Source organism: Lithobates pipiens, unplaced genomic scaffold, assembly GCF_037356315.1.
Source record: "Lithobates pipiens isolate NorthernLeopardFrog02 unplaced genomic scaffold, aLitPip1_a1.2 Scaffold_3, whole genome shotgun sequence".
Lineage (NCBI taxonomy): Eukaryota > Metazoa > Chordata > Amphibia > Anura > Ranidae > Lithobates > Lithobates pipiens.
In genome coordinates, this window is record NW_027507790.1 from 38,569,825 (window position 1) to 38,582,428 (window position 12,604).

A 12,604-nucleotide genomic window follows, 5' to 3' on the forward strand; every position below is an offset into this window, starting at 1 on the left:
TAAAGGGGGCAATACACGGTATTAAGAAATGGGGTATGTAAACTTTTGATCAGGGTAGTGCCTGTTGTCATTAGGATTTAAAATGTAAACACAGTAGATTGACAATAAATGGCTTCAGCCAAACACTAACCATGAGTGAAAGAAAAGTTTGTGTTATTCATATTCTCTTACAAATGGCCAAGAAATCATAAATTCTGCCAGGATACGCAAACTTATGAGCACAACTGTAAGTTTTATTTCTTTAAACCTGTGCAGTGCGGTGAGCACACTTGAAACTAAACACCAGGTGAAAAAAAATTAAAAATTAAATAAAAAAAGTGTGCACATAATACTCCTCCAAAGTGAAAGGACCCCTGCCCTGATCACATAGGGCACACAAGGCTCCTGAAGGAGACTGGGGTAACTCATGGCCTACCCAGCCAAAATCAAACAAACCCCTTTATTCAGATAGCCTACTCAAATACTAGGTAGGGCTTCCCCCAAGGGAGACTGACCAAAAATACACGTGTGCCACCCCCATCCCCCCAAGACCTTTGGGGCAAGCCCGTGGACCTACACCCTTCTAGCCTATGCACATGCAAAAAAACTAAAAACCCATACACAGGAAGGGAAGTGGGGAAAGGGCTTCAGTGCCAATGTGTATTCTAACTAAAGGCAAAAAATATTTTTTTTCTCTTAGCTTTGAATAGAATGTGGGGGGGATACAATCATGCTTTAGGAGCTGCCATTGCCCAGGCACTCTTACATATCTGGTAAGATTTTCTCCAGGATTAAACAATTTTGGATCAATGCGTAGCAATCAGCATACCCAGTCCTTGGCATGGGCATCCACAAATCCCCAAAAGGAGGTCCTTCTGAATTTAAAGCCACTTGACTCCACCAACACTCAACTTCAATTACTGACATTCAGCTGAACGGCAGCAAAGTAAAACTAAAATGGTGTGGATTTTGAGCCACAAAAATAATGGCAGCAATACTAACTGTCACAACCCATAATTTTGAATAGATATTGTTCCCCATGGATAGACAACTACCTTCTGAAAAACCTACACAAGTCCCTGCTGCTTGCATAGCAGGACCCCTTATATGACCAATCTGTCTCTGCAGGTCCCCCAGAGAACTTGTTTCCTGGCATCCCTCCTTGCCATTTCCACAGGTCCCACTTACTGCAATATCTTGCTGTAGGTCCTAGGTCTGCCTCATGTTCTTCTGACAGCATCATAAGAACTGAAGATTTACTTAATCGTTGGAGAGGGAACCCCTTAGTTGAAGGTACAGATGCTATAAGCAGTCCTTAAATTAGTAGGACTAGTACCTTTGTATATTTAGTGGCATCAATGCATTCCACTAGCCAGTACTATAAAGCTTATATTATTATTCAGGATTTATATAGCGCCAACAGTTTGCACAACGCTTTACTATGAGGGCAGACAGTACACTTACAATACAAATCAATACAGGAGGGATCAGAGGAGCCTGCTCGTTAGAGCTTACAATCTAGAAGGGAGGGTCAAGTTGAAACAAAAAGATAATAACTGTGGGGGGGGGGGGGATGAGCTGATGGAAAAAATGAAAATACAGTTAGGTGTGTGTGTGGGGTAGGCTTCTGTGAAGAGAAGTGTTTTCAGGGATCATCTAAAAGCTAATAAAGTAGGAGATAGGCAGATATATTGGGGGTAGGGCATTCCATAGGATTGGAGAGGCTTTGGAAAAGTCCTGGAGGAGAGTATGGGTGGAGGTGATGAGGGAGCTAGAGAGCAGGTCTTGAGAGGAACGAAGAGAATGAGTAGGTTGGTATTTAGAGACTAAGCTAGTGATGTAGCTGGGGGCAGAGTTGTGGATGGCTTTGTATGTAGTTGTTAGTATTTTGAATTTAATTCTTTGGCTGAGCGGAAGCCAGTGAAGGGATAGACAGAGAGGAGTAGCAGACACAGAGCAATTGGTAAGGTGGATGAGTCTGGCAGCGGCATTCATGATGGATTGAAGAGGTGATAGACTATGTAAGCCAATGAGAAGGGAGTTGCAGTAGTTGAGGCGGGAGATGACCAGCAAGTGAATTAAGAGATTTGTTGTGTCATTGGTTAGAAAGGGGCATATTTTGGAGATGTTGCAGAGGTCATACAGTTCATACCTTTTTCTGCAGGATTATACATTTGTATAATTGTGAAACTATAGTTTTTCAGACACCTATATGTGAAACTGACAGGTTTACCATTTGTATTTCAAATGTTTTTCTAATAAAAGTTTAATGAAAAAGTCCTGACTGGAACATGTTTAGCTACGAATTTGACAGGACATACTAAACTACTTCAAAACAGAAAATAATTGGAGGGTGAACGAGGCAAGCATTTCCCTAGGTTGGCTGAAAAGCCTCTAGCCAGAGGTGGGGGGGAGACAAAAAAAAAAAAAAAAAACACCACAGCCCTCAAGAGACCAACTGAATGAATCAAACCCTATCCCATTCCAAAACATGCTGGACTTGGAGCTTTGCACATACATCTTCATATTCCAAATTCATGCATGCCTAATTATGACCATGGCTATAGGGCCACTGTGATCAGGGGTACAAATGGATGATGCAAGCACATGTAGGGGCTAGATAGCATTGACTTTTTGTGCAGCACAATGTTGGAGGTCACACCATTAGGATGAAGGATCTGGCTTTGTGCCTTCCATTGAGGGGGTGGGAGGAAGATTTATGGAACAAGTCTACTATAAAATTACAACTTCCCTTAAGTACAACATTGCTGAAAGGGGGGTGCATTACTAGAGCCATTGGAATACATAGAAAAAACACTGTATGCATTTTGTGCAGAAGGAAAAAAAAAAAAAAAAAACCCTGCATCTGGTGTGAGCTGGCCCTAGAGCCACAAAAATTAAATTGCATGTGCACCAAGGGAAACAGGCTACTATTGCTAACCACCAGAATATGCTGTTTACTAGTCACTTATTGCCCAAAAAAAAAAAAAAGTTAGGACTGCCAGCATATTAGGATTCAGAAAGCATTGAAGTAATTTGAACAGCATATTATCTAGACCAGAAGCATTTTAAGTCAAGGTCAGCAACTCCAGCGTATATCTTTTCTCAATTTTTATTTATTTTTTTCAAACACCATACACAGTAGATATGTGGCATGTGTGCAATTTCATAATTCCATGAATGGTTTGGCTCTAGTGTAGTTCAGCCCTAAATGATACAAGATGAAAATGCTCTATATAAAACACAATCTATTCATAGAGACTGGTGTTCTGTACAACTGTGTCAAAGTCAAACTGTCAAAAAAAAACACAAGGCCACGTTTTTAGCACAAGCCATAAGCTTTATTTAAGTGACCTCTACTGTTAATGTAGGTCAGGTTTAATTTTAAATAAGCAGCCTGATCCCTTCATAATATGTGGACCCATTCAACATTTTGGTCAAGAAAACATTTAAAGGGCTAATGGTCGTGCCCACTGTCTTCATAGCCATCTGGAAGAGGATTTACATGAGGGTTGTGGAAAAGAGTTTTTGTTCCATCTCCCCAGGGAAATTTCTGTAGAAAGACAATTGTGTTAGTAAAAACGAGTACATTTTACAATTGTGTAATCTTAGAGCATTTAAGTGAGGCAAACTATTTCACATTTCAAACATTTATATATTTCAATGCTAGTGCCACAATTTAGTAAAGGCACTTATGAAGCACCACAGAAATTCTCATAGCTCTTTACATATACAATATACAGTGACATCAGTCCCTGACCTCAAGGAGTTTACAATCCAAGGTCCCAAATTCATACATACACATACTTGGGCCAATTTAGACAAGCGCCAATTAAAGTGATCTCCCCCCCCCCCTATTAAAATAACAAACATGTTACATTTACCTGCTCTGTGTAGTTTGGCACAGAGCACCCCTCTCGGGTTCCTAGCCCCCTCCCTCCTGTTGAGTACCCCCACATCAAGCAGCTTGCCAAGTGGGCACCCGAGCAGAAGCGGTGTCCATTCAGACACAGAACTGTGGTTTGGCCCCACCCCCTCACCTGATTGGCTGAGTTTTGACAACAGCAGGAGCCAATGGCGCCACTGCTGTGTCTCAGCCAATCAAGAGGGGAGTCCCGGGCAGCTGCACACAGGTGGCTTTTTATCTCAACACATTGATAAAAAAAAACAAAAAAAAAAAACTTTTGGTTCTAAAGTAAGAGTTCAATTTGTTGCTTTTACATGGTGGCATAACACTTATATTTAGAATCAGTATTTTGTTCTTTAAAACAACATGTCATACTTAGCAATAGTTTTGTACAGAGGAGCCCCGAATCTCCTGTTCTAGGGTCCTCTGCAGCAACCCCCCCCCCCCTCCCCATAACAAGCTGCTTGCTATGGGAGCACTTATTGGGCTTGCTCCCAAGCTTGCCGTCTGTCAGCAGGACCCAGGCTTGCCCCCTCATCACTGGCCATCATGGGGCAGGATGGGTAACTGCATTATGGTAAAAACTTACCTTTAAAACCCCTTTAACTACTTTCCACCCACGCTATAACTGAAAGATGGCTACAGAGTAAGCCTTAATTGCCGGGAGGACGTCCATGGAGTAAGCGGTGTCAGCAACGACCCTGCGGGTCACACACAGCACGTTCTGTGATGAAGTCTGAAACTCGGCTGATCACAGATCCAAGTAAGGAGCCGATCCTGGTCAAACTTTCACCTATATTTAGATTCAATTCTCATGTGTGACTTGTGTGTCAAAACATGTGACTAGATCTCATGGGATCACAAGGGATAGATATATATCATACACACACCAGGGTCACAACTTTCATGGACTCTGCATATTCCTTCCGTTTGTACGGGTTTCCTCTGGGTTCTCCAGTTCCCTTCAACACACACACACTACATCCATCCAAAGTCTACCCTACAATGTGTGTGGAGAACTAATGGGTAGAACCAAGCCCAGTCTCCACCAATCTAACTAGTTGCCAACCAGGCCATAGCTTAACGACGACTGCAGCACGGTCAGATAACTCTGGGATGCTGTCAAATGACGTCCTCCCAGAATCATGCGCACACTCTGCAATGACAGCAACCCTTTACCACGTGATTGCTCCATCATTGGGTTGTCAACAGACCAGAGCATGTTCGGTTCAGCTCCTCCCCTCTCACTGATCAGTACAGTGTGCAAGGAGAGGAAGGAAGCGGGTGCAGCAGCACTGTAAACTTTATCTGAAGTTCCCACAGCACTGATCTCTACCCATCCATGCCACATTAGTGCCCAGTGTCTCACAAAATTGAGATAGGTAGTCAAATAAAATGTGCAATTTATGCTCTTAGAACACCTGATGGTACTCCCCGCATGTAGCCAGGCTGTGTAAAAAAAAAGTTTCACATGTGGTATCACCATACTCAGGAGTAGCAGTATGTTTTTTGGGGTGTAATTTTTGCTAGATATGAACGTGTGTAAAAAAATAAAATAAAATACATTCTTTCCACATTTTCCCAAAAACCCGTGGAAAGTGTTCAAAAGACTCATGCCTCAGATTATACGTTAGGGTGTTTGATTTACAAAATGGGGTCTTTTTCGGGCGTTTTCCATAGTCCTGGTGCTCCAGGGCTTTCAAAAGTGTATGAGGTAGTCAAGAAATTAAAATGTACAATTTATGGCCCTAGAAAGTCTGATGGTGAGCCCTGCACGTTGGGCTTCTGTATGTGGCCAGGCTGTGTAAAAGTCTTACACGTGGTATCACCATAAATCAGGAGTAGTAGAATGTATTTTGGGGTGTAACTGGAAGTATGCACACTATGAGAAATAAATGACAATTCCGTGAAAAAAAAAAAAAGATCCCTCATAATGCCTCTTACTAAATACCTTGGAATGTCTACTTTCCAAAAAGGGTAATGTGGGGGGTATTTGTACTGTACTGGCTTGTTAATATCGCAAAAGTCCTGGTTTACATTGGAGCGATTTGACATGTCAAATCTGCAAATTCCAGCTGAACTCTCACAATTTCATTCCCCATGTCAGTGTGAACCAAAGACCAATTAATACACTTACCAAAGATATGTAGCAGTATACACTTTGGCCAAAATCCCAAAAAAATTACTGAAATTTATAACCAAAAAATAAATGCATTTTTTGTTTTCTTTTTACAATATTTTGGGTCTTTTTTCATGTATAGCGCAAAAAAAACGAAAGCCAGTGGTGAGCAAATACAACCAAACGAAAGCTCTATTTGTGTGAAAGGTCAAACCTATTTCACATGGGTACAGTGTTACATGACTGAGCAATTGTCAAAGTGTGAAAGCACCGAAATTGGTCTAGTTAGGAAGGGTGGTTTAAGTGCCCAGTGAGCAAGTGGTTAACAATGCATTCATTTTACAAGGCCAAGCATTGCATTTACAAACGAAAATTTATTTTGTAGAATTTTGACAGCTGCTATCAAGGGGTTGCCTTAGAACACGAGGATTAATAAAGCGCTTACAACTGAATGGCGGGGGATCACAGACTCCAAACATTTTTCCTGCCCAGTTTGAATTGAGATTTATTTAGCCCCAAACAGTGGAAAATGCTAGGTTGGTAAAGCCAGATACACTTATACAATTTTCTGTAGATTTTTTTTCCCCTTCACATTTACCAAAACCATATAATATGAGATCAAGTCTTGAGAGTTTCAATTTGTATGCAATCAGGCAGGCCCTTGCACTACAAAAGGAAAAAAATATATATATATATATATATATATATATATATATATATATATATATATATATATATATATATATATATATATATATATCAGAGGCAATCAATTACCATCAAAAGAAAGCTCTATTTGTGGGAAGAAAAGGACGCAAATTTTGTTTGGGTACAACATTGCATGACCGGGCAATTACCAGTTAAAGCAGTGCGAAATTGTAAAAAGACCTCTGGTCCTTAGGCTGAAAATTGGTCCAGGGCTTAAGTGGTTAAACTGCACCAGGGATGCTACTTACCAGAAATTAAGTGTATACTAGTGGCTGCCGTTTTCTGTACAAAATACTCATTCCTCTGCCCTGGGAAACTTTACAGCAGTAATGTTGTGGTACTTTGAGGGTTAATAGCTGCTGTGCCTTTTACAGGCACTCATCAAAAGTGCCAACTATGCCCACTCTCTGCCCTCATGCCAAACTCATGGCACCTGTACTATAAAATCCCACAATGCAAAGCATGTGAATGGATGGGCAGATGAATGGTTTGCACTGTTGGAACTTATCGTATGGGTGCTATGAATATACTATGAGAACAGAAAGTGCTGGTATAGTCAGAACTTCTAAGGTCTGCCCGTCACAGGTGCAGAAGTTCACTGCTAAAAGTGGTATCCAGAGGTGGAGGACTGAGGATTTCTACTCTAAACAGCAGCCAACAGTATATGGGACTGATGTTTGACTATAAAAAATAAAAGTGAGGAACTGTCACAGGTTGTGTCAAGAGTGCCCAACTATGCAGACCTCTGCTTTAAAAAGGTGAAAAACCTTCTGTATTGCAGCTTCCCATCCTGCTCCCCCAACCCTTTTGCTTACCTGTGCCTGATCCAATCCGGCAATGTGCACAAGCGTGGCAGCTCCTCACTGGGCAAAGCAGCGGGCGCCATTGGCTGTCAAATGCTGGGAAATGGGAGCAGGGGCTCCAGAGTGAACATACAGGGGTGTCCCTAAGGAAAGCAGCTTTCCGTGGGGGCACCAGTGAAAAGGAGGGGCCTGACCACCAGCAGGGGATCCCAGAAGAAGACGATCAGTGTTGCTCTGTGCAAAAGCATTGCACAGAGGAGGCAAGTACACGTTATTTTAAGAAAACAAATAAATGTTTACTAGCACTTTAACAAAGAGGAAGATGGGTGAAGGCGCATTTCTCCTAAGGCAGCACATTATAAATGAAGTGCCTTGGTGACCGGCCTGGCTATCATCGTGCTGTGACCTTGGGGGAGTCTCCTGCCCCCCTGCACTGTGTGTTACCTTGTTCCGGATCCGGAGGTGCTCGTAGGGCACAAATTCGGGTCTCTCGTCCTCGTGATGTTGCTGGGACTTGAGATAAACGTTCAGCATGCAGACGGCCACGCCGGGCAACGCCACCACGTAGGTGAGGATCTTCCACGTCCGGGCTGTGAGGAGACAGAACACATGAGCGCCTCACACAAACTGCTACCGGGGTGACCTTCACCCACCACACACCGCTCTAGGCCGGCGAAGGTCACCCGGGACACCGCCACACCCGGGAACCTACCTGCATCTCCGTGCTCTGCGTGTGCACCTGCAGAATACAAACGGCCCCGGCTAACCAAGGAGCGGCCAAGAACACCGGACAACCTGCCGAACGCCGCCATCATGTCCTCTCTATGGGCAGCTGCGGACGTGAGCAAACCAAGGTACAGCTTTCCCGGAAGGGGAGGGCCAGGTAATCTCTGCGCACGCGTGAACAATCTGAGCTCGGACCGCCCATACATTCATGCGCATGCTCCGAACACTCAACTTTCTCTGCACTCGTATTTCTTTATTGCTGTGGAAAGAGTGGGTGGGAGTAGTTATGACAGGATTGTTCTGTTTTTTTTAGAGTGCTGCCAGCCGTGTCCTAGAGAACATGTGCGCTTTTATGCTAAAAGTCACACCTCCCAACATTTGGAGATGGGAATGAGGGACATCTCCTAGCGAACGTATGTAAGCATAGGACACGCCCTCTGTCACACACCCTTAAGGGAGCATTATCTACAAAAAAGTTAAAGAAGAGTTCCTCTTAAAAAAAAAAAAAACATTAAAAGTCAGCAGCTACAAATACTGCAGCTGCTGACTTTTAATAATCGGACACTTACCTGTCCAAGGGTCCAGCGGAACGAAGCCCCGCTTGTCTCCCCCTCCACACGACGGCGCTCTGTATTGCAACTGTGGGCACCTGGCTGTGCACCCACCCATGGCGCATGCGCGGCGCAGTCACCTGGGACGCGTCCCAGATGACTGGCAGGAGAGAGGGGGCGGAGCTGAGCCCTTCCTGCGCCAAGGGAAAGTGACGTCAGGTGCCAAAGCACTGAAGGAGGCAGACTACGAGGGACCCCCCTAGCAACAGGCATTTAGGCTCGATTCACATCTATGCATGTTGCTTTTGAGCGTTTTTGCAGTGCTTTTTGCGGTGCTTGCCGCGTTGTTGGACGCGCGTTTTTACCGCGATTTTGCCGCGTTTTGCATTTTTTTCTACACCGTGGTTGCTTAGTAACCAGATATATACAGTGAAAAAAAAATGCAAATCGCGGCAAAAAACGCGGTACTTGCGTTTTTGATGCAGGTCCATTGACTTCTATTACATGCAAAACGCTGCATTTTGCATGAAAAAAAGTCCCCGACCCTTTCCAAAAACGCAGAGGCACAAAAATGCATTGATGTGAACATGTTCCATAGGAACCCATGTTAAAAAATGTCCTTGCATTTCTGAAAAATGCATCAAAAAACGCGCTAGTGTGAATCGAGCCTAAGAGGTAAGTTAAAAAAAATTTTTCCAAATTTTTAATTTTTTTAGGAATTTTAATCTTTTTTTTTTGTGCGGAGCACCACTTTAATAAAATCCACAAGGGCTTTTTTTTACCACTACTATTCTACTACTATTATTCTACGACTACTTCTACTACTACTAAATAGAAATTTGATGAAAAGTTTAGCACTGGAAAACACTTTTTGAATGATAAAAAGTGCATTTTATATACAAAGATTTAGATCAGACCAAAATGAGGGACAAATGAGGAGGAAAGAGGGACAGAGGGACATTGCTCCAAATCAGGGACAGTCCCTCGAAATCAGGGACAGTTGGGAGCTATGTAAAAACGGTTACTATCATTAACCACTTCAGCTCTGGAAGATTTCTCCCTTCATGACCAGGTCATTTTTTGCAATACGGCACTGCGTTCGTTTAACTGACAATTGCGCGGTCATGCAACTTTGTACCCAAATAAAACTGATGTCCTTTTTTTTTCCACAAATAGAGCTTTCTTTCAGTGGTATTTGAACACCTCTGTGTTTTTCTTTTTTTTTTGTGCCATATACAAAAAAAGACCATAAAAAAAAAAAAAAAAAAATATATATATATATATATATATATATATATGTGTGTGTATATATATATATATATATATATATTTGTTTAATTTCTGCTATAAAACATATCCAGTAAAAAAATCAAATTTCTTCCAATATGTATTCTACTACATATTTTTGGTTATTTATTTCTTTATTTTTTAACTAGTAATGGCAGCAATCAGCAACTTAAAGTGGGACTGCAATATTGCGGATCACGTATCACGTATATATAAAGTATGTGATCCAGTGCACAGGTGCCTCCCTGTAGCAGTAAAACTGTAATGGGGTGGACCTGAAGTGGTTAATGTGCTTGTAAATCACAGACATAAAATATAAACAAAGCATATTCCTCTATAGCAGTGGTCTCCAAACTGCGCCCATTTGCTTGCATTTGTGCTGGGACACTATTTAATTTACTGACACTAACGAAGGGACACAATTCCCCACAATGAGACCAACAATGGGGCACAATGATCAGGCACAATTTCTCCTGCTCTGTCCTGGATCACGTATCTGATATGTGATCATCGACTCCAGATAGATGGTGCCCACTGCCCCGATTGTGCTGTGGTTTGTTGCCGATCAGTGGGTGCCGGCCAACGAATGATCACCGACACCCACTCATGGGCTCTATCATTTCAGGGAAGGGAGCTCTGTCAAAATGACTTGTGCCTGTCCACAACTTTATTGCAGAGATCTTTGACAGTGCCTTGCCACCGATAGTTGATTCATAGGCATGCGCAGGGGGTGTGCCAGGGCACACCCTAATAACCCCTGTGTTGCGCTCCCCCCCCCCCACATACACACCTGCAGTGCTGCTGGCTTCCCGCCTCTCCTCATCACCCCCCCAGCTTTGGATGTTTCAGGATGGAGAGCGAGGGAAGGGGCTAACCAATATGTCATTTACCACACCCTTCTTTTTCTAAATGAACACAGTGAACACACTGTGTTTACTATGCTTCAATTTGTGAATGAACAGAAAGCTGCTCAGCAAAGAGCACTTGCTATTCATTCACTGTCCAGTACAGCTGAGGCTTCAGAGAAAGGCATGTGTGTTTGAGCTTTGTGGTGCACACCCTAATGCAATAGGCTACGTACACCTATGAGGTGATTGTTTGCTTCAGTTGCAATACCAGGGACTGAAATGCTCCAGGAAAGCTCTTTTCATGCTGAGTTAATCAAAATGACCACCGCTTACTACAGTTGAAAGTCAAATGGCTTCATGTGCTATTAAAAAGGTGGTTAGCTACACCTGATTGGGGGGGGGGGGGGGGGGCTGATTCTTTTTCTAATGAAAGCGCTGTACAGGTCTTATTTTAAATAATAAATAGCCCCTTTTTTAAACGGTACAGTCACGATTTGAGTCCGTTTGTCTCCTCCCCCCCCCCATCACTTGTGGCTGGGTGGCCTGAGTGTTTGTCTCTTTCACAGATTCCTTGGCTGGAAAGCTTTCATGCGCTGTACCTCACCAGAGAGTTTTCCTGGTTCTAGTGGGAGGAGACGCTGTAACCTGGCAGGGATTGGCCGCCTGTGATTGAGGGTGCTGGATTGGTTGTTTCCGGAAATCATCGGCTGAATTCGGGACTACTCGCGCTGTTCGAGCATGGGGATGCTATGTTGGCTTACCCTTAGAGGATATCGGTGGAACATGCGTCCACGGATGAGTCGTTTATCCCGCAGAAGGTCATTTCTGCTCACGCTGTTGACTCCGCTCGCTTGGGAGTCCATCGGTTCTGGTAAGGACCCACACTTACTTGTGATATCTGCAAGCCTCATTGGTTTAAGGTATGGGAGTATCATCATGATTTAATCAAAGGAAATGGATTGAATGCCTATTTACAATTTGAATTTTTTTTACGGCTAATATATACATATATTTTTTTATCACTCTCTTTATGTTTTGAATATTCATGTACACAGGACTATCATTTTGTTTCACTTTAGCACTTGATATGGTTCATGGACTCTTCATAAGATTCATGTGTGCTCACTTTGTGTTATATTTAATTGGGATTGTTTATAGCACTTATATATCTAGCGCAGCAATATCTTTTTAGTTCATACTAAGAGCTTGAGACTTCTGGGTCCAACCACTACAGCAAGTGGCAACGTAGTGTCTGGGCAGGACATACCCCTTGATAAAAGAACAAAGACTTCTTGCTATGCAAAGCAAAGATTTATTCACCATGTGATAGAACGATGAAAGCTAGTGATCGTTCTGATTCTATATCAGCTAGACACTGCTTTTATACACTTATTACGATCCAAAGACATGGGTTGATATTACATAACATACTGCAGAGCCAGTGAGATGTACATATAACATAATCTTTTCTAAGTTCAAAATAACTGTTTTTCCTTCCAGTTGAAAGCCACTCATAACAACTGTGATGATCGATTTTTTCGATATGACCATTTGAAAGCCAGATTATGCAGGTGTTCTAATTAAACAATAAATATGAAATAACATATGACCAGATAATGACATTACAAGAACATAAAGTGAAGGTCATTTACTCTATTATCTCAACAAAACAACAG

General features: G+C 42.6%; 1 protein-coding gene across 1 annotated transcript; it reads right to left on the reverse strand.

Annotated features, from left to right (window-relative positions):
* Positions 1 to 3,298: 3,298 nt before the first annotated feature.
* COX6A1 (cytochrome c oxidase subunit 6A1) lies at positions 3,299 to 8,398 on the reverse strand. The gene is made up of 3 exons (XM_077461477.1): positions 8,229 to 8,398; positions 7,961 to 8,106; positions 3,299 to 3,532 (listed from the first exon to the last, which is right to left on the reverse strand). The coding sequence occupies exons 1-3, from the start codon at positions 8,329 to 8,331 to the stop codon at positions 3,437 to 3,439; spliced, it is 345 nt and encodes a 114-aa protein (XP_077317603.1). The 5' UTR covers positions 8,332 to 8,398; the 3' UTR covers positions 3,299 to 3,436.
* Positions 8,399 to 12,604: the final 4,206 nt, after the last annotated feature.